The 19,251-nt window shown below is 46.3% G+C and overlaps 2 protein-coding genes across 43 annotated transcripts in view; one reads left to right on the top strand and one right to left on the bottom strand.

Moving 5' to 3' along the window:
• Positions 1–13,050, bottom strand: part of PIKFYVE (phosphoinositide kinase, FYVE-type zinc finger containing) — a 76,871-nt gene extending 63,821 nt beyond the window's left edge. For 11 of the 42 annotated variants that reach the window (XM_070581832.1, XM_070581853.1, XM_070581854.1 and 8 more), the window contains exons 1-6: positions 12,905–13,030; positions 10,319–10,499; positions 8,769–8,912; positions 8,480–8,515; positions 5,623–5,741; positions 4,796–4,967 (exon numbers count right to left, since the gene is read on the bottom strand). In XM_070581832.1, the coding sequence (XP_070437933.1) occupies positions 4,796–4,967; positions 5,623–5,741; positions 8,480–8,515; positions 8,769–8,912; positions 10,319–10,490 (643 nt within the window). In that variant the 5' untranslated portion in view covers positions 10,491–10,499; positions 12,905–13,030. Of the gene's footprint in view, positions 1–4,795; positions 4,968–5,622; positions 5,742–8,479; positions 8,516–8,768; positions 8,913–10,318; positions 10,500–10,603; positions 10,741–12,904 lie in introns of those variants that run through there. The other 31 variants (XM_070581837.1, XM_070581856.1, XM_070581847.1 and 28 more) reach the window with 11 other exon arrangements.
• LOC139076591 (basic salivary proline-rich protein 4-like) lies at positions 12,048–13,391 on the top strand. The gene is made up of 2 exons (XM_070579471.1): positions 12,048–12,100; positions 12,251–13,391. The coding sequence occupies exons 1-2, from the start codon at positions 12,048–12,050 to the stop codon at positions 13,389–13,391; spliced, it is 1,194 nt and encodes a 397-aa protein (XP_070435572.1).
• Positions 13,392–19,251: the final 5,860 nt, after the last annotated feature.

Genomic DNA, 19,251 nt, shown 5'->3' with positions numbered 1-19,251 from the left:
CTAAAAGAAATTCTTATAGTGAAAGTTACAATGGAAATGTATTTTTCTTAAGATGCAGTCCTGCCCAAATGTAAGTTTCCATTTCTACCCTGTTTTTCTGTAACAATTTTTATGCAATTCTATAAAATCTTAGTGTACTAAAAAAAGGACGTAAGATAATGAAACTTTACTAGTAACATGTTATTTTACAATTCTACTTTTTTTTTTACCATTAACATTAGAAAACTTAAGTGACATGGAACAAAAGACTTCTAAAAGTCAACTGCACTGTGTTTTTACCATAATTACTACCAAGTACAACAAACGGCCTTTTATTTTTTCATTTTAAGACAACTATCATATGGCATTTTTATTAAATTATGCATGTATTTTAAGCAAAATTAAATATTGCTTGTTGTATTACTCATTTCTGACACCACAATTCAACAGATGAAATTTATTAAAACTCTAAAGAAAAATATATCTACTTTGGTCAGGACCGAAAATCAGTGAACTGCAGTCCAAGACAAATGAGAGTGCGAGGACACACCACCAGCCGCTGCGCAAAGCAAAAGGACAGCAGGGAAGTGAAACCACTTTCTGCAGAAAGCTCTGTAAGCTGCCACAACAGAGGCCTGGTTCGTTTCTTACACCATAAAGCTCCCTTAATCAGGCAGCTATTAGAACGAAAATGATCAGACCAATAAAGAGAAGAGCCAAGCCTGGCCGGAAAAGTTTTCCTCTCACGAAGAACCTTCATCAGCCGGGGCCCACCAAGCACATGCCTGTATTACGTGACAAGCACACAGACTGAGGAGACACCCCTGCCATCAAAGAGCTCCGTCCACTGGAGGCGACAGACACCCATGTAATTAAAAGGATGCACTGGAAACAACCTAAGTGTTCATCAAGGGATGGATGGATAAAGAAGGTGTGGCATATATACACAATGGGATACTACTCAGCTATAAAAAAAGATGAAATCCTGCCATTTTTGACAACATGGATGGACCCAGAGGATATCATGCTAAGCGAAATAAATCAGAGGGAAAGTCAAATACTATATGATCTCACTCACAAGTAGAAGATAAAAACCACCACCACAAACACAGACAGGGATACGGAGATTAGAACGGTGGTTATCAGAGCGCAAGGGGGAGGGAGGAGGACAAAGGGGTGACAGGGCACAGGTATAGTGACAGACGGTAATTGGTCTTTGGGTGGTGAACACAATGTAATCTACACAGAAACTGAAACATAATGACGTACAACTGAAATTTATATAATGTTAAACCAATCTTACCTTAATAAAAAAATTTTTTTAAAAAAGGTTGCTGACAGATGCAGAGATAAGACTGCTACCACCACCAATAATAATGGCCTAATACTCGCTGATCCCTTTCTCTGTGCCAGATGTTATTCCAGGTATTCTACATGTATTCAGGGCCACAAAACACAGCTGTGCCCAGCATACATTATCATCACACTTGCAATGCTTAATTTTGTGTCAACTTGGCGAGACTGGTAGTTTAGTCCAACAATAGTCTAGTTGTTCTGGGGAAGGTTTTTTTCTAGATATGACTAACATTTACAATCTGTTGACTTTAAGTAGATTATCCTCCATAACGTGGGTGGGCGTCATCCAGTCATTTGAAGGGCTTAAGAGCAAAGATTAAGGATTCCAGAGGAAAAAGGATTCTGTCTCAGCTCTGTAAGATAGAAATCCTGCTTGAGTTTCCAGCCTGCTGGCCTGCCCTGAGAATTTCAAACTTACCTGGTCCAATAATCCTTGAGCCAACTCCTTAAAATAAACCTCTCTCTGTCGGTGCGGTGGGGGGAGTGTAAATACCCTATTCGTTCTCTCTAGAGAACTCTAATACAAATTTTTGTACCAAGAGCGGTTCTAGAGCAACAGAATCTTAAGGATGGTTCTCTGAATTGGTTCTTGGATTTCTGGAATTGGTCCTCTAATCTGATGAGATCTGAAGGCATTAATGACTTTATTTCCAGGAGTAAAGAGAACACTGACAGTCCATGGCATGATGTCAAGCATCAGCTGTGGACACTCCTAATCAACTGTCTAACAGAGGCAAAGTTCCGGTGACCACGTATTTGATGTCTTGGAATGTTTCCGTCAAACTAACAAGTATAATGAGATTGGCTGGTTGCTCCTAATTGCACTGGACAGAATGGCGGAAAAGCAAAGGATGATCTCAGGAATTCAAATTCCCAGCTCAAGAACTGAACAAATTACCTAAGCGTCTATGTCTTCCCTGAAAGAAGCTGTTGTCTCCTGCAGCCACAGAGCTGAGGCTGCTGAAAGTTAAAGCAAGAGCCTTGCCTGCACGCGGCTGAGTGACAATGCACCGCATCACAGCCTTGCAGCGTCTGCTGTCGAGGTGAGCACAAGGATAGGAAGGAATGGGGTCCGGAAAACCAGAATGGGGACACACAGGAAGATCTTGATGAAGCTGGGGACATGAACACCTAAATTCTGCTGAGGATTTTTTGCTAGTAGAGGCAGCCTCTCCACTCTGTCAGAGGGGACTAAGCTTGCTTTGCCTGAGAAAGCCACGACAGCCTCCCAAGTTAGCTGCCTTGCAAGACACTCTAATTCTCCTCAGGACCTACTCCCACCACTTCCTTGCTTCTAGACCCACAAGACTCGAGGCCCAGCAGGCCCTGAAAGGTGGGGTATGAGTGAGCACGAGGAGGTGGACTACACTCCAAAAGAGCAACAGGATTTTTCCAACCGACACAGACAGAAACCCAGGGATCACGTATGGGAATGGGTTTTAAGGGTGTGGGATGACAGTTGAGAGAACAAAAACCTGGATCCAGCCGAATTTACTGAAATTCGCCCACTAAGCAGAGATTCGAGATTTAATGTTGTAGCTCTAGGGGTTCAAAGGCATTCTAACAGTCTGCTTGGCTGGTTGGCTGAAGCATGGACAAAGGCTGCCTACACACAATGAAGCTGAAATGCCAGAGCTGCCCTAGCACCCTACAAAGGAAGGGGTCCAAAGGCCTCAGGAGACTCTAACGTTAGGAGCAGATTTACCAGGTACGACCTGCTCACTCACTCAGGTCCAGAGAGCATATTTTCACCACGACTGTGAGAATAAATTTGTGAGGGGGACCCCACATCCTTGCAGAGCTCTGTGGTCACTCATCTCTGTCAGCCAGAAATTACAGCGGGAACTGCTGCCAGTGACCTGGGAAACCCACATGCAATGCAGATCACTGGATCCCAGAGTGGCAGGGGGAAAGTGGTGGCACCTAAGCACCAAAGACAGGTGGGCATGGTTACCACAATAGATAACAGAGTGAAAGCAGCAGTCAGAACAGTGGGACGCTGAGGCCTACAGCCCTGACCACAGTACTCCTAGAAGTGAAGGAGATGTGCAGTCCACCAAACTCTTACTTGATCTATGTAAGAGGAAGAATTCTAGACCAAGTGGATTGAAGTCTAACTCGAATCAAAAACAGAGTCGTGACCCCTCATCAATTCTCTGACTTAAGCCACTGACACACCCAGAATTCCTTGAATGAAGGGGAGGCTGGGTCCCCTTAAGGAAGAACCTCACTCCACTACCAAAAGCTTATATTGTTCCTCTTTCTACCAGCCTTCCCCAAAGGGACCCATAGCATTTTACCAGGGTGACTGTGCACTGAGAGGGAAACGGTCAAACTGTGGGGACCAGCCGACACTGGCTCTGAACTGACACTAAGCCTGGGAGACTTGAAACGTTCCTAGGGTCCACCAGGCAGCTCGGGGCTCACGGAGCTCATGTGATCAACAGAACATCAGCTCAGGTCCATCTCACGGAGGGTTCAGTGGGCCCCTGAACCCACTCTGTGGTTATTCCCAGTTCTAGAAGACGTAATTGGAACACATACTCAGCAACCGGCAGAATCTCTACACTGGTCCCGGACCTGTGGAGTGAGGGCTATTATGGTAGTTCTGGCCTCGCAATCGTGAGACAATAAATTTGTTGTTCTATGCCACTCAGCTCATGGTGTTTTATCATGGCAGCCCGAGGAAGCTAATACACAGCCCCCAATTAACTACCCTAAGGGTCACAGCGGCTCTGAGAGGGTTAGGCAGGGGAATACCTGACAGGATCAAATTAGATTAACAAAGGTTATTGACTAATAGTGGCAGGGAAAAACTAAAGGTAAAATAGTCTTTTAAAGGCTGCAGCCAAAATCTGGATAAAAGATAATTTGGGCCTGAACTCTGTAACAGTTTAGGGGGGAAAAAAATGAATAAGGCCAAGAGGAAGACCTGCATGGTAATAAAAATAACATGAAAGAGATGCTGAGAGTGTTCTCTTTCTGGCAACTTCTGCCCACCTTCCACTCCCAAATCACTGTATAAATTCACACACCACTGTTTAGGTTTTCCCGTGTCATCAAATTTAAAATTTCTGCATTGCTGAAATTTATAGAAGAATATGAGTAAGATGCAATTCGCCAAAGTGCAGCGTCCCATCACTCAAGGAGGTGTGCATGTGTAAGACGAAGACTCTCACGGAGACGGAAACTAGCGGCCACCTTGTCCAACACGCTTCAATGCTCCTACGGGCTTTGCCAGCATCAGCGATACACTGTCTTCTACTCTGTTATTCACCAACATCCCCACCTGCTTCACTGTTCAACCATAAAGTCCTTAAAAGCAAAGCTGCAAAGCTGTGTCTCCCGTGTCTCACACAAGAAGCCCAAGATAAAAGCTGGCCCAACAGTGGTCCCCTGTTACAACTATTTTCGGTTACAACCTTTAAAAATTGTGAAACTGTTCAAAGAATGCACTCACCTGTATAGCCCATAAACTTCCCAGGGATCTCTTGATTGCAGCAGCGGCTGCAGAAAATCTGCCCGCAGAGCCGGCAGTGGTGCCTGCGCCGGAAGGTGGTGAACTTCTCGCTGCAGTCGTAGCACTCTCTGCACTGGCTGTCCGGCATCCAGTACTGCTTCAGGTCACTGTCCTGCAACCGCAGAGAGGAGCACAGCCTCTTGAAAACAGCTTCTTAGGATACAAAGGCAAAATGCAGTGCCAGCCAAAATCCCAGGCTCCTTTTGCAGAAATCAACACACTATTTCTAAAATTCATATGGGAATGCAAAGGGCCAAAACGACCAAAGCCATCTGGAAGGAGAAGGAAGTTGAAGGACTCACACCACCAGCCATCAAGACTCACTCTACAGCTGCAACGGTTTTAGACAGCTTAGCGCAAGGGCAGGAAGAAATGGAGCTATGGAGCGGAGAACAGAGCCCTGGCACACCCTCTCACATATACACACTCTGACACGAAGTCCATGGGTCTGGGTCCAGCTGGACATCTGTAAGCAGAAAATGGAGCCTGACCCACATACTGCACACAAGTAACAGAGCCTCCTGAAGAAGCCATGGGAGAATACTCACTAACCTTGGGCTACACCAACACTTCTCAGACATTACACAAAAAGCACTAACCATAAAAGGAGAAAAAACTGGTAGATTAAAATTAAGAACTTATGTGCAAAACTCTGGAGCTAGAATATACTAACTGAGTGTTCTTCAAGTGGCATACCACCTTTTCAGCAAGAACGACGATCCCCACACAAGGGAGTCAGAAGTCATCTTCTAACACTCCAGACATACCTGGCTTTTCCCCTCCATGATTTCCTTGAGGCGTTTTAACACTGTGCTGAGGCTTCGAAGCTGAACAGCTGTACGAGGGTCATGACCGCCAAAGGTAGGTTCTGTTTTCCTTCTTGTGTCTGAGTCAGATTAATCAAAAAAAAAAAAAAAAAATGCAACCTTAATAGTCTCCAGTATAGATGCAAAGTGCCTCTTATTTTTAGCATATACTGTGTTCTCCCAGACGTGATACGGATTGAGAGCCAAAACTGGTCTTTATAAAGGTAAGGGGCTGTTGAAAGTGTTTCTTATTACCATGTAAAACGCTGCCTCACAAGCAAGTAAGGGCAGCCTCAGACAAGCACTCTCTGAGCCCACTGATGGTTGTGAGGCCTGGGAGGGGAGCATCGCTTACACAGACCAAAGTTTACTAGTGATTTCTTGGGCCCTTTGGTCCCAAGCCATAATAAACACCTGCTAGAAATTTAGCAGAAGAAAAAGCAATCTCAGTGAGTTAACCTAGCTTATCTCTACAGCCAAAAAGGTCAGCAACAGAGTCCACAGCTCCGTTCAGTCTGTGGACCCCCTATCCAAAGTCTCGTGGAGCGGATCATGAGAAAGGAATTTAACAGCCCAGTCCCCAAAGAGCCTGACAGACTTCAGAACAACAACATCCAGATGGCAATTTAACCACAGACTTTCCTTCACAGTTGTCTAAGCAGATCAGAACTGCCAAGGAATTGCTAGAACTCCTGTCCTACCCTCCCCGCCACTCCCCACCCTGCAGCTCCAACTGAAAGAGATTGCTTATGCTTGAAATAGCAATACTGAAGCCGGTCCTGTCATAATAAAACAAGCCCAAATTCCAGCTTTGTGACCAGAATGGGGTGTGCCCACCAAAGCTGTCACAAATTATTTCCCTATTTTCGAGCAAGATTACAACTAAAGTTTCTAGCTATATCTGGCTCCCAGCAGTTACAAAACCTAAGGATGAAGTGCAGGTGGCTTGACAAAAAGGATGAACATCCCTATTAGCTTCAATTCATTAACCTAATAAAATGCCCCACCCTAAATCTTTCTCAAACTCACTTATTTGCTAGATTTGTTTTAGGTGTTCTTTGTTTTGGCTGGGTGGGAAAGAAAGGATTACAAAGAAATGAGAGGTTGGTACCTAAATCTAACCTAACAAAGAACTTCCCAAGATAATTTAATTACAGAAATAATTATCTAAACTGCACCTATGTTAGAAAACTTTGAAAACATTATCTTTCCATAAATAGCAATGTCCTAGAACAAAAACATATAAAAATGTATTAGAATGGCCAAATTTTTCTTGGGTATCACAAGATAAAGCAACTCTCCATGATTTATGAGTTGAAAAGAGAGACAGATGAAATCTGTTAGCGTCGCAGCGGCCATGCCCCCATGCACAGGCAACAGTGAGCTGCGAAGCCCCTTGTATTCAGCCACTTGGGAGTATGAAAGGGTACTACAAGCATCATCTTTCGGGAAAGGAAGAGCAAGACGGTTTCTGGAACCAAAAGACTCACAGATCTCAAATGAGGAAGACAGACCTGACCAGAGAGGAAATGTGGGCTAGCAACTGCCCTTAGGCAACTAACCTTAGTTGCTTCTCCTGTAAAATAGATATTAGAAAATTAAGCCTTTCTAAAGTCATGGAGCCAGTAAAATGTGGAATTACAGCCTTTCAGTAGGAAAAGGAACTTGACTGGCCACATAGCCCCAGGCTTATGAAGCTCAGATGCCTCCGGCAGCCAAGGTCGGAGCAAAGAATCAAGTGGACATGATAGGGACTATAAGGAATGGTGGGCCTGCAGCAAAGCAGAAATCACGAGCTCCATGAGCCATACGTAAATTCAAATTCATCAAAACAGCAAGGCAAGGTCTGGCAGGCTGTCAGTTTGTACCCCCTAAAAGAGCAGATTCTAGTCCAACTCCTTGATTTTACAAGTGAAGAAATCCTACGCTGAATTAAGAAGAGCTCCCTCAACAGAAACAGGAGTGCTGCCATGGGTCAGGTTCAACAGCTAAGGAGTTCACCGAGGTTGGAGGTAGAGGCAGATGGCCTCCTCCTCCCAGCCATCTGAGTAAAAGGAGAGCTGATTCCCTCTCCCCTCCACCTCTGACCCTTCCAAAGAGCGGCCATAACCCAGGCCGAGGCTCACTGCCCCAGGAAACCTGCAGGGGGGACGCAGCCAGCTCTGCAAGCCCTCGGGGAAGAACTCTTCTGCTTGATTTCTCCTCCTCCTCTACCCACCAGGAGGAGGTTCTGAGAAAAGCCTCAACTCGCAATGAAACACCCTCTGCCAACCACCATCACCTGTGCGTGCCTATTTCTCACAGGGAAGACCGGCCAGACCACACAGGAGCCAGTGTTCAGAGGCACCTGATGTCTAATGCTGCACCTCTCTACTATGCCGCCTCTCAGCGCCTTTCTTCTATCACCTTGAGTCGGGCAAACCACTGCACTGAGTTTCATAATCTAATGGATACAAAACAACTTACTTTTATCTAGTCTCTAAGTTCAGGCACTTGTCCTCAGCCTACGCTCATCAGAAGAGCGTGAAAACAGGGTGGTGAGTGTGTTGCAGACCGGATGGAGAATAATCAGGCACGTGGAGTTCAGCTCACCCAGCCACACTGACCGTCTGCATCCAACAAGGACCCAAGGCCGAAAGCAAGTGGAGCTCAGCTCATCCAGCCACAGTGACCGCCTGCACCAAACAAGGGGCCAAGGCCAGAGCAAGCAGCAGCCCACTAACGGACTGAGGGAGTTCTGCAGCCAGGAGCATGCACGATACAGGACACCAGCCACGCAGGAGCAGATGCAGAAGTCAGCCACAAAGGCGAAACTAACCTGTGTTCTCCTGGGGGTGCTGCAAACTGTTCTCTGCTGAAACCCAAGCAAGTAATTAAAACACAGTCAAGAGATCCCTGCCTTGCCTAAAGTAAAGTTTAATGAAATGTTTGGGAATTTTTTTCAGGTATTAACAAATTCTTTCACTATCTAGATAACAGTTTCATGAATTCTGAAGAGTTCCTGACTACTCCAAATAGCAGAACAGTTAAGCCAACAAACCACCTGGGAACACGACAACTGTAGGGAAACCTAACAGACAGAGAATGAAACAGGAACACCGTCTTACCCAGCACTGCTGAAGGCCGCCGCTGGAGCTCCTCAGTAAGCTGCTTTTTATAGGGTATAGGTGACCTCACAGACTGTGTCCTTGAAGGCAGCTGAGGGCTGGGCCAACCTCCAGTCAGAGACTGCTGCTCTCCCTCTGCTCTGTCTGTAGCGGAGGAAAGCTTGGCATTACTTGAACACTAAGACTCTGAGCTCAGCAAAGAGAATAGGTGAGATTTTTCAGGAACGAAAGAAGACCTATATAAATGCTTAAGTAAAAATTAGGGTTTTTTTTTTTTCAAAAAAGAAATTCAAAAAGGGGGCCAATAATCACATCCTTGGTATATGTGATCTTCAGTTTCTTTTACTTTTCAAGAGAAATTTCTTGAGCATATAAAGGAAACAGGATGCAAGCTTCAGAGGAAGACAGGAATTGTCGTTGTTCTGTTTTGTTTATAGGGTAAATCCCTTGCTCTATTAAAATAAGGCCCAGTGGATAGTAGCTGTGCAATAAACATTTGCTAAATAAATAAAAAGATTATTGTCTTATGATGGTTAAATGTAATGCGGTATCCTGGATGGAATTCTGGAATAAAAAAAGTACATTAGGTAGAAACTGAAGAAATATGAATAAAATACATACTTTAGTTATTAATAATGTATCAATAATGGTTCCTTAATTGTAATAAATGTACCACACTAATGTAAGATGTTAATAATAGGAGAAACTGGGAGTGGGAGTATATGAGAACTGTATTATTTTCCCAATTTTTCTGTAAATCTGAAAGTATTCTAAAAAATAAGGTTTTTTCAGTAGTTTTTAAAAAATATCATTGTCTTAAAAGGACTAACAGGAGTTTTTATAGAGCTTTAAACATAACTACTAACAAAAGTCAGTTAATACTACTGAAATTTCTACTGAGTTAAACTATTAACTCCCCAAATTCCTTACAACAAGAGGGATTACTTTCTAACACATTTCAAATAATACAGCCAAATATAAAGTAAAAGATGTAGGCTATATTTTTTAATTCTTCTTCTGGGTAAAAAATGTATTACTTAAAAACAGCTTACTTAAAAATCTCTTCATTCGATGTCATTACAGGTACACCTTAATCTAATGGGTTCAGTCATCAACACCCTACTGACGGCTTCTGAGTTTTGAAAAACTATGAACCTTTTCTCCCATGTCCTGGTCCTTGAGTTTCATTGCTTTAATTAAAATCTTTTGGCTATTAACCCCCAAAAGAACAACAAAGTCCATTTTGTGAACTTAAGGAAACTAAAATGTATTAATAAAGGAAAAAAAAAGGAATGCGAGAATGCTAACTTCTCTTTAAAAAGATACATCCTTTTAGTTTTCAATCCAGATCTTCAGCTGCCAATAATTAATAAGATGGCAGTGAAAATTCTAGCTTTCTCTTCTTAAGCAGTAAACTCCAGTGACCTATGACTAAAGCCATCTCCATGTTAATATTTCACTTTCTTGCAAAGACAGAGCACGAAAGTTGAACAAGAGAATTTCATAGACTCAGAATTGTAGGTTCTCTGATCTTTAAGACTAGGTCTTACCTTTGTTAAATCGAAAGAGATTTACAAAAGAACTATATGCTGACTTAAAAGCAGGTTCGTCCTGATCGGGAGTCAAAGGTTTAAAGTGTGTGAGATGAGAAGGACTAGCAGGAGAGCGAGGCAAATCATTAGCAGAGTCCAATGTTGGGGAAGTCTTATCATCTGTGGCCATTTCATGAGTCTAAAAAACAAAGGAAATAAGCAAAAGATATGAGTTCCTGAGAAAGCCCAAAAAAGCTTCCAAACAGCATCCAAATATCGAGAATTCTGACTGAAAATTCATACCCATGAAAACCAAAAACAAATAAATCCAGTTCAGCACAGACTCCAAACTAAGAGTGGAGAACACTGCAGCCCCGGCGTACAGAGGAGGCTCGATCATCTGAAACCACAATGATACAGCCAATCTAACTTTCACCTGGACTCTTCAAATTACAGAAAATATCAACACTTAAAAACTTGGAGGCAGGGCTGGCCTGGAGGCACAGCGGTTAAGTGCACATGTTCTGCTTCCGTGGCCCAGGGTTCACAGGTTTGGATCCCCGGTGTGGACATGGCACCGCGTGGCAAGCCATGCTGTGGTAGGCATCCCACATATAAAGTAGAGGAAGATGGGCACCGATGTGAGCTCAGGGCCAGTCTTCCTCAGCAAAAAGATGAGGACTGACAGATGTTAGCTCAGGGCTCATCTTCCTCGGGGTGGGGGGAAAAAAAACTTGGAGGCAAGGCATAGATGTGAACAGGTAAAAAGAAAGAAAACACTTTCACATAATTTATATCTTTTTCACTTTACGATTTTCTGGAAATAATAGTTTTTTAAAGCTATGGGGAAAACTGGTTTTACGCAAGCATATAAATTCCTCAAAGTTTCATTTGCCTTATCTGAATTTTTTCTTTTAAAAAATACTTCCAAGAAAAGGAAATGAAATAGTCATCCCTTAATGACGCTCTTATACAAACTCAAAAAATGACCATAAACTATGCCTCCTCACCCGTGAGAACCAGCAAAACAACAAGCTGTTCCCATCATCTTTCCTCCCAGGCACAGGAACCTGGATTTTCTGCTTTTGAGCCTAAACTCATGTGGCATTAAAATGAAGATCTTAAAGGGCTTTTTTTTTAAAGAACCAAAAATTATAATTCAACCAAAGCAGTAAAGCTGACCACATGCCCAGATGGAGGCTACAGAAAAATGCTGATGTATTTTCTGCCATATCGATTAACACTTCAAATAAAAGAGAACCATGAGCTACAAATAATTCTAGTCATTAAAATGCCATGGATTGTAACCTAATTTATACTTCACAAAAAGAACATTACACTCTTATAAAACGCTTTTCACTCTCAAAGTCCTATCTACAGTCTCCTTTTATTTTTACAAAAACCCTGGGAGGTGCACAGAGCTGGCCTCATCACTACATTTCACCCGTGAGGCATCACTGCACAGGGAACCTGAGAATCTTCCTGAGGGTCACACAGCTAGTCAGCGGTAGAGCTGTAACCAGACCCCAAGTTTCACCCCAGAATTCTTCTTTAGAGCAATATTATTTTTGTAGCTCTATCTACCTGAATTCTAATTACTCAAGATGTTCCTGATTAATAATCTAACTGACTGACTAAATTAAAGCAGAAACGAAACCACTGACTTGAACAGAATTTTGGCAACAAATGTTTATTAGAATGAGGGGGAAGAGGAAGAGGAAGGAGAAGAGGAAGAGGAAGGAGCGGGATGGGGGGAGGAAGGAGCGAGTTGGGGGAGGAAGGAGGAGAGGAAGAAGCAGGGTGGGGGGAGGAAAGAGGAGAGGTAGGAGCCGGGTCGGGGGTGGGGTGGGCAGAGGGAGGAGGAAAGGAAGGAGCGGGCTGGGGGACGGAGGAAGGGGTTGGGGGAAAGGCGGAGGGGCGGCAGGGACACTCCCTCTAACGGCCTGACAGCTCTGCCCCGGCGCGCAGCGCTGGGAAAGGCAGGGCGGGCGAGCAGAGGAAACACAAACAGCTACAGGGGGAGACCACCCCTGAGGAAGAGCGCAGGGCAGCCGCCACCCTCAGGCCTGCGTCCCACGGACACCAGCGCCCCTGGGCTCCGGGTGCGAGAACCACCACCGCGAGACCCCGGCGAGCGCAGCCCCTGGGGCGCCCCGCCCCGCGGAGTCACCCAGCTGCGCGCTCCGCGGCCCAGGGCGGCCCTGCCTCTCGCGGGGCGCACCGGGCGGACACGGGGCCGGCGCAGGCGCCGCTCAGCCGGCGGAGACCCCGGAGTCGGGCGTCCCACGCTCCGTCTCTGAAACGCTCCGCGCCTCCCGTGACCCAGGGCGGAGGCACCGGGACGCGCCGCAGGCCCCGAGGAAGACCAGAACGCCGCCCCGCCGAGAGTCGCCCGCTCCGCCGAGGAGAGAGAGAGGGCCCGCCGTCCGCGCCCCCCCCCGAGCGCCTCGGAAGGACCGCGCCTGCCGCGCCCGCCGAGCCGCCGCGCCGGACGCTCCCTACTCCCGGACGCCGACGGCGCGCACGAGGGGCCGCCCCCGCATTATCCGGGAACGGCCCGCCACAGGGCCTAGACACCGGGAGGCCCACCCTCCGCCCAGCCACCCCGCCCCCCGCGGCCCCGGGCCCTCCGCGCCGCCCCTCACGCTCGGGCGCAGGACGCCGGGCCGCAACAGCGCCGGGACTCCGCCGCCGGCAGGCGGGACCGGAAGCCGCGCTGCCTACTCGGGGACGCGGCCCCGCCTCCCGCCGAGGCCCCGCCCCGGTCGTCCCCTCCAATCCGCAGCGCCGCCGAGGCTCCGCCCCGCTGCCTCCCCTCCAATCCTCTGTAACGCCGAGGCTCCGTCCCGCCCCTCCTAGCGCCGCGCCGCCGAGGCTCCACCCCGCTGCCTCCCCTGCAATCCTCAGCGCCGCCGGCCCCGCCCCTCCCCTCCAATCTGTAGCGCCGCAGAGGCTCCGCCTCGCCCCTCCCCTCCAACCCGCAGCGCCGCCGGGCGCGGGCCCCGCCTCTCCACCCGACGCGCGGCTGGGCGCTCAGTCTGGGATGAGGCCGCTCCGCCCTCCTGAAGAGAGCCGAACGCTTCTCGCGTGAGCAGCGGCCTACCGGGTCAGCTGACGGCCGGGCGGGCGGGTCTGCCTCGGGGACGAGCCAGCGGCCCGCGCCAGAGCTGCCCTTCCCGTCCCAGTTCCGTGCGGCACAGACGGGGAAGCTGCGCAGCGCCCTGTCGCCCGGCCTGGCCGCCGGTCCGTCATCGTGTCCTGAGCCGAAGAAGACGTGCCGACGCCTGCTGCCCGCAAGTGGAGGGGCGGTGGAGAAGGAGGGAAGCCTAGGGTGCGGGCCAGTTTCCCTGAATTCTGCATCTCAAAAGGCAAGCTCGCCTGTTGCTTTACCCTCAGAACGAGTCTGTTCGAACTAGCCCAAACAAGTGCCATTCCGGCTGTACACGCCGTGGGGAACCAGAGACAAATCCTGAGAACGGCGGGATGGGGGGGGACGGGGCCGGCGCGAGGGGGCTGCCTTTGTAGAGAGGGGAGAGGGCGGGGCTGTCCTGAGGGAAAGTCCTTTGGGGGAGAGTGACAGTTCAGGGCGGCACCAGCTCCTCATTGGCTGAGCTTCGGCGTCTCTCATTGGCTGAGCTGCGGTGTCTCTCATTGGCTGGCCTGTGGCATTTCTCATTGGCTCGGCTGTTGCTGGACCGGAGAGAAGTCTCCCGCGGTGGTGCAGTAGTGGTGCTTCCTGTTTGGTGTAACTGAGGACGTGTGGTGGGGCGAGGCTTCCCCGCAGGCCCTCCTCACCCAGTTTAGTTGAGGTTTCTTTATTAATTTCCACCCTCTAAGGTTTCGGAAAATCTCTTCCCATTTTCCCTGGAGTTGGTCTTCCAGCTGCTGGAGAGCAGCATCTGATGGAGCCTAGAGGCTGGTCCCGTGCGCATCCCGGTCATCATCCCCAGCAGGCGCAACAGTCGTCCCAGGATGTTGCTCGGCTTCCCCTCCCATTCCTCACCGCTGCTCTTCTAAGCAGCCCCATGATCCTGACTGGCTGTTGGGTGCGACCCCTGACAATCTGACCACCCCCCCCCCCCCAATGTTTACCTGCATCCACACCTGCCCTGGCCTGCCTGCCCGCCCTCTTCTCTGGGAGAAAAGGGCCTCTTCTCCCATCGCCCTGGATCTTGCCCCATGTCCTCAATCTCCCCTTTACCAATGACTCTTTCTCCGCCCAGAATCTGCTCCTGTCTCTGCCTTCCTAAAAAAGACGGGCAAAAAGCCCCCTCTTCTGATTTGCCCACGAGATGTTAATATTTCATAGACATACAGCAAAGTCTTGTGGCAATTGGTAAAAGAAACCTCAACTAGACTGGATGGGGAGGGCTTGCAGGAGGTCTCCCGCCCCATCCGCATGGTCAGTTACTCCAAACAGGAGGTACAACCACTCCACTCCTGAGGGAAGACTTCTTGCCCCAGCAACAGCCCAGCCAATCAGAAACACCACAGCCCAGCCAATGAGAAATGCTGCAGCTCAGCCAATGAGAAGCCATTCCTGCCCTGATGAGCTACTCTCCGCAATGGATTTTCCTTTAGGACAGTCCCTCCCTCTCCCCGTTTTCTCTATAAAAGCACTTCCTCCCTTGTTCTCTGGATTTGCCTGTGGTTCACCATTGTGTGCACATCCCAAATTGCAATTCTTTTGGCTATTTCCAAATAAACTCATTTTGAGGATAAAATAACAGGAGAATTTGCTTTTTGAGGTGACAGTTTAGATTAGACCCAGAGAGCATATGAACAGGATAGCCCAATCAAGACCCGAGTGTGTATAGAAACTCCATATACTATGATGTTAAAAGATAAACTGAGGCATGTTAAAAATTTAAAGAGTTTATTTGAGCAGAAATCTATTTGAATAGGGCAGCAACAAACTGGAGGTGGTTAGGAGCACTCCCCCCCGGAGCTGGAGAAAACCTTTGCAGAGATGTTGCTGCTAGCCTGAGGTGGCTCTAAGGCCTTGGTTGCCTGCAGGAGCAAACCAAAACCTCAGCCCGAAATGCCTCAGGGGGCGAATTTGAAACCTCAAGACAACCAATGACAAGCAGCCAACTGGGCTTTCCCAAATAAGGCATTCACTTAAGCCATAGCCAGTCAGGTAACTTCCTTGCTTTGCTTTCACCTCTTCTCTGTAAAAGTCTTTCCCCAGGTCCTGTCAGTGGACTGCCCCTAACCGCTTCACATTTTTGATACCCAACTCTTGCTCAAATAAACTCTTAACATTTTTAATATGCCTCAGTTTATCTTTTAACAGTATCAATGTGGACTCATGGGTTTTTTTCAATGTTATAAGTCATTACTGCTACTACTTATGGTGATGGTCAGATTACCCCTGATTTGCCCAGTGAGAGCCCCTTGGACCTGGCTCCTGCATCCATTTGAGATGCCTCCGTCACTTTTTGAGCACTTCCTTACTTTCTGACCCACTAAGGTATACCAGGCTCATCTTGAACAATCCTTGCCCCAGGCCTAGAATCAGTCAGTTCCCTAAGGAGCTCTGGTTCTCTTTAGTAAGGAACTCAAAGATATTTTTAAAAATCATGAAATTCAGTTCTGGCTAGGAAGTAATGAAACTGGCACTCTCCTACACTACATGTGAAAGCATGAACATGTACATCCCTCCTGGAAAATAATTTCATGGATGAACAAGGACCTTAAAAATGTTCAGACTCCTTAGTCCGACAACTCCAGTTCTAGCAGTCAAGCCTAAGGAAGTGATTCAAGTGTAAAAGTCTATCTAAACATGTTTGTCAGTTATTTAAAACAGTAAAAAACAAATATATAAATAGGAAACAAATTTCTAACTGACACAAACGAAAGTAATACAATTAAATGATGGATGTAACCATCAAAAATTAGGCTTACTAAGACCTTATAAAGCATTCTTTTTCACTTCAAATCAATCTTCTTGAAACAATTTTCTTGTCTCCCTTCCCTACCTCCCAGTCGCACTGCAATCTCCTACAGTATGGCTTGTGTCAGAATCATTCTGATAGAATTATTCTCCTTAAAGTGCATTCATGAGGTCCTCCTACTTTTGCCAAAATTATTTTCAGGCTATATATTCCTTGACTTCTGTGTAGTACTCCTTCCATTTTGGAAAATTTCTCTCCCTTTGGCTCCCATCAGACTCGCTGATTCTTCTACTACCCGCCAAAGGGTCCTTTCTCATTCTCTTTTGGGGGTTCCTTTTCCTCCACCTGGCTCTTAAAGATGTTAAGTGTTCTGCAGAGTCCTTGCTGAGGTGGACTTTTTTTCTCACTCTGTACCTCTAGATGATCTCATACCCTCTGAGTTCAAGTACTATTGATAAATGCTTGTAGTAGTCTGCTAGGGCCACCATAACAGAATGCCACAGACTGGGTGGCTTAAACAGAAATTTATTTTCTCACACTTCTGGAGGCTGGAAGTCCAAGATCAAGGTGCCACCAGGGTTAGTTTCTTCTGAGTCTTCTCTCCTTGGCCTGCAGATGGCCATCCTCTTGCTGCTTCTTCACGTGTTCATCCCTCTGTGCACAGACATCCTGTGTGTGCAAATTTCCTCTTCTGATAGGGACACCCATATGACCTTATTTAACCGTAATTACCTCTTTAAAGGTCCTATCTCCAAGTACAGTCACATTCTGAGGTACTGGGGGTTAGAGCTTCAAATGAATAGGGGCGGGAGGGGACAATTAAGCCCATAACAATGCTGAAGATTCCCAGATTTCTCTCTCCAGCCCAGACACCCCTCCTGAACCCCAGATACATGTGATTAACCACCTCCTGGACATCTCTATCTTGCTGTCCCAAAGGCATCTCAAACTTAACAAACCTTAAATTTAACTCATTACCTTGGCCATCAAATCTGTGATTCTATCTACATCCCTTCCTTGTTGAAGGGCACACTGTCACCCAAACCCCAAATCTAGAAATCACCTTCGCTGTTCTCTCTCCCATAATCTTCATGGCCAATGAATTTCAGTGAACTGAATCTCCATGAGGTAGAATGAATTGTTCATTCTACTTCCTGTTTTTTCAGATCATCAACATGAAAATACAGATGCCTTCCAACATTTATGAAAATCCTCTGTTATCTGAATAAGTGTCTCTTATGATAGAAATTTTGTGGCCATGTTTCTATTTGTGTTTACACAGTGTTTGGGGTCAGATAATATTAAAATATTCAGATTTTTTATTGGCCAAGTGAAAGACAAATGATGTCAAGCCATGCAATATTAACTGGACAGAGAAAACTGATGTGCTAAATGAAGCCTCATATGGCATCCACAGAAGAGGCAAGCTAAATTCAAAAGAACCAGAATGTAAACAATGAGCTTCATGTTCACATTCCAAGCAGTAATTTAATTTCAGCCAAACATAGTTTGTTACATTTAATTAATGTTGTTAATGGCAATGTATTGTTTTACAGCTTTCTTTCTAGTCATTTTGTCTATACATTTGTTATTTTATATTTGTATAACAGCTATCAGCAAAGGAGCATGTATCTACTTTTATGCATATATATATATATTAATATTATATGTCAATTCTAGGGATCTACAAAAAATATTTTCAACGAAAGAGGAGTTCCTGTACCACTGGCTTAGGAAACACTGTTCTAGATGCTGAGACGCCTTTAAGTGTTACCTTTCCTCCCAAACTGGCTTAGCTCCAAATTTGTAGCCCATTTCTAGCAGTGTTTAGGATTCGATGGAATATATTTTGTGGTTAAACTCACCTTGGTTCGGTATAATTTCCTGTATTTATTCTCTCTTTTGTTCATTTTCTTCACCTATATTCAATGTCTTATAGTGCTATATTGCAAATATCTTGAAGGCTGCTCTAAAGCCTTTCTGGAACAAGAATGAATATAAATAATTTTAGTAGTGGGCAACAGGTAATAAAAGATAGCATATGGAGTAAATTTACAACCTCAGGTGACTTTGGGTCTCATATTCAAGATGAAAATACGAGTTCATACAACTCTACCATCACTTCTACAGGAATAAATGGAGGTGACTGCTACTTTCCATTAATCCACCTCAAAAGTTAACAAGCTCAACGCCATGTATTCTTTCCTTCTTCCTTTTCTCTTGGGAAGAATACTGGTGCCTTCTAGTGTCCAAAATGCACTTTGTGTCGTGCCCTTCATGCCAGTCTTCAAAGAGTAATTGTAATAACCCGATGCTGGAGATCATTTTAAAAATAAATTTGGGGACATTGAATCCTGGGCAGCAATATACAAGCATGCTGTTTTCCTACAAATCACAATTTAAAATACTCCTCCCCTCGCCCCCCACCGACATGTTTTCAAGAATAAGGAATACACAAAACATAATTCCCTGCAGGAAACACAATTTTTCCTAAACCCACTGTTTTTTAAGGCTCCACATCTTTAATCCAGCTTCACTGGAACTCAAATAATAATCTCATTATCCCTGTCTTCTAATGCACATGACAACTGGGTTTATTCATGTAGTAGTAATAGGAATTGCAGGTACGGACCAATAAAGACCTGGTCACCCCCTGGGTGGTGGCAGAAATTATTTACTGTGGCATGCCTGCTTGTGCAGCTGATCAACCTCGTGGAAATTAATAAAATAAACCTTAGCTAAATGGGAATCATGAGAGCCTGCAGGGGGAGCTCTCACAGCCCATCACACGTCCTCAGTTACACCAAACAGGAAGTACAACTACTTCTCTACGGAGGGAAGACCTCTCCTCACCGGGGCAACAGCCCAGCCAATCAGAGACGCTGCAGCTGAGCCAATGAGAGACGCTACAGCTCAGCCAATGAGAAACGCGGCAGCTCGGCCAATGAGAAGCCGTTGCCGCTCTGAACTGTCACTCTTCCCCAATGGACTTTCCTTTGGGACAGTCCCGCCCTCTCCGCTCTCTATAAAGGCAGCCCTGTCCACGCCGGCTGT

The sequence above is a fragment of the Equus przewalskii genome, chromosome 17 (assembly GCF_037783145.1).
Source record: "Equus przewalskii isolate Varuska chromosome 17, EquPr2, whole genome shotgun sequence".
Classification (NCBI taxonomy): Eukaryota; Metazoa; Chordata; class Mammalia; order Perissodactyla; family Equidae; genus Equus; species Equus przewalskii.
This window is presented reverse-complemented; position numbering and strand designations above follow the sequence as displayed.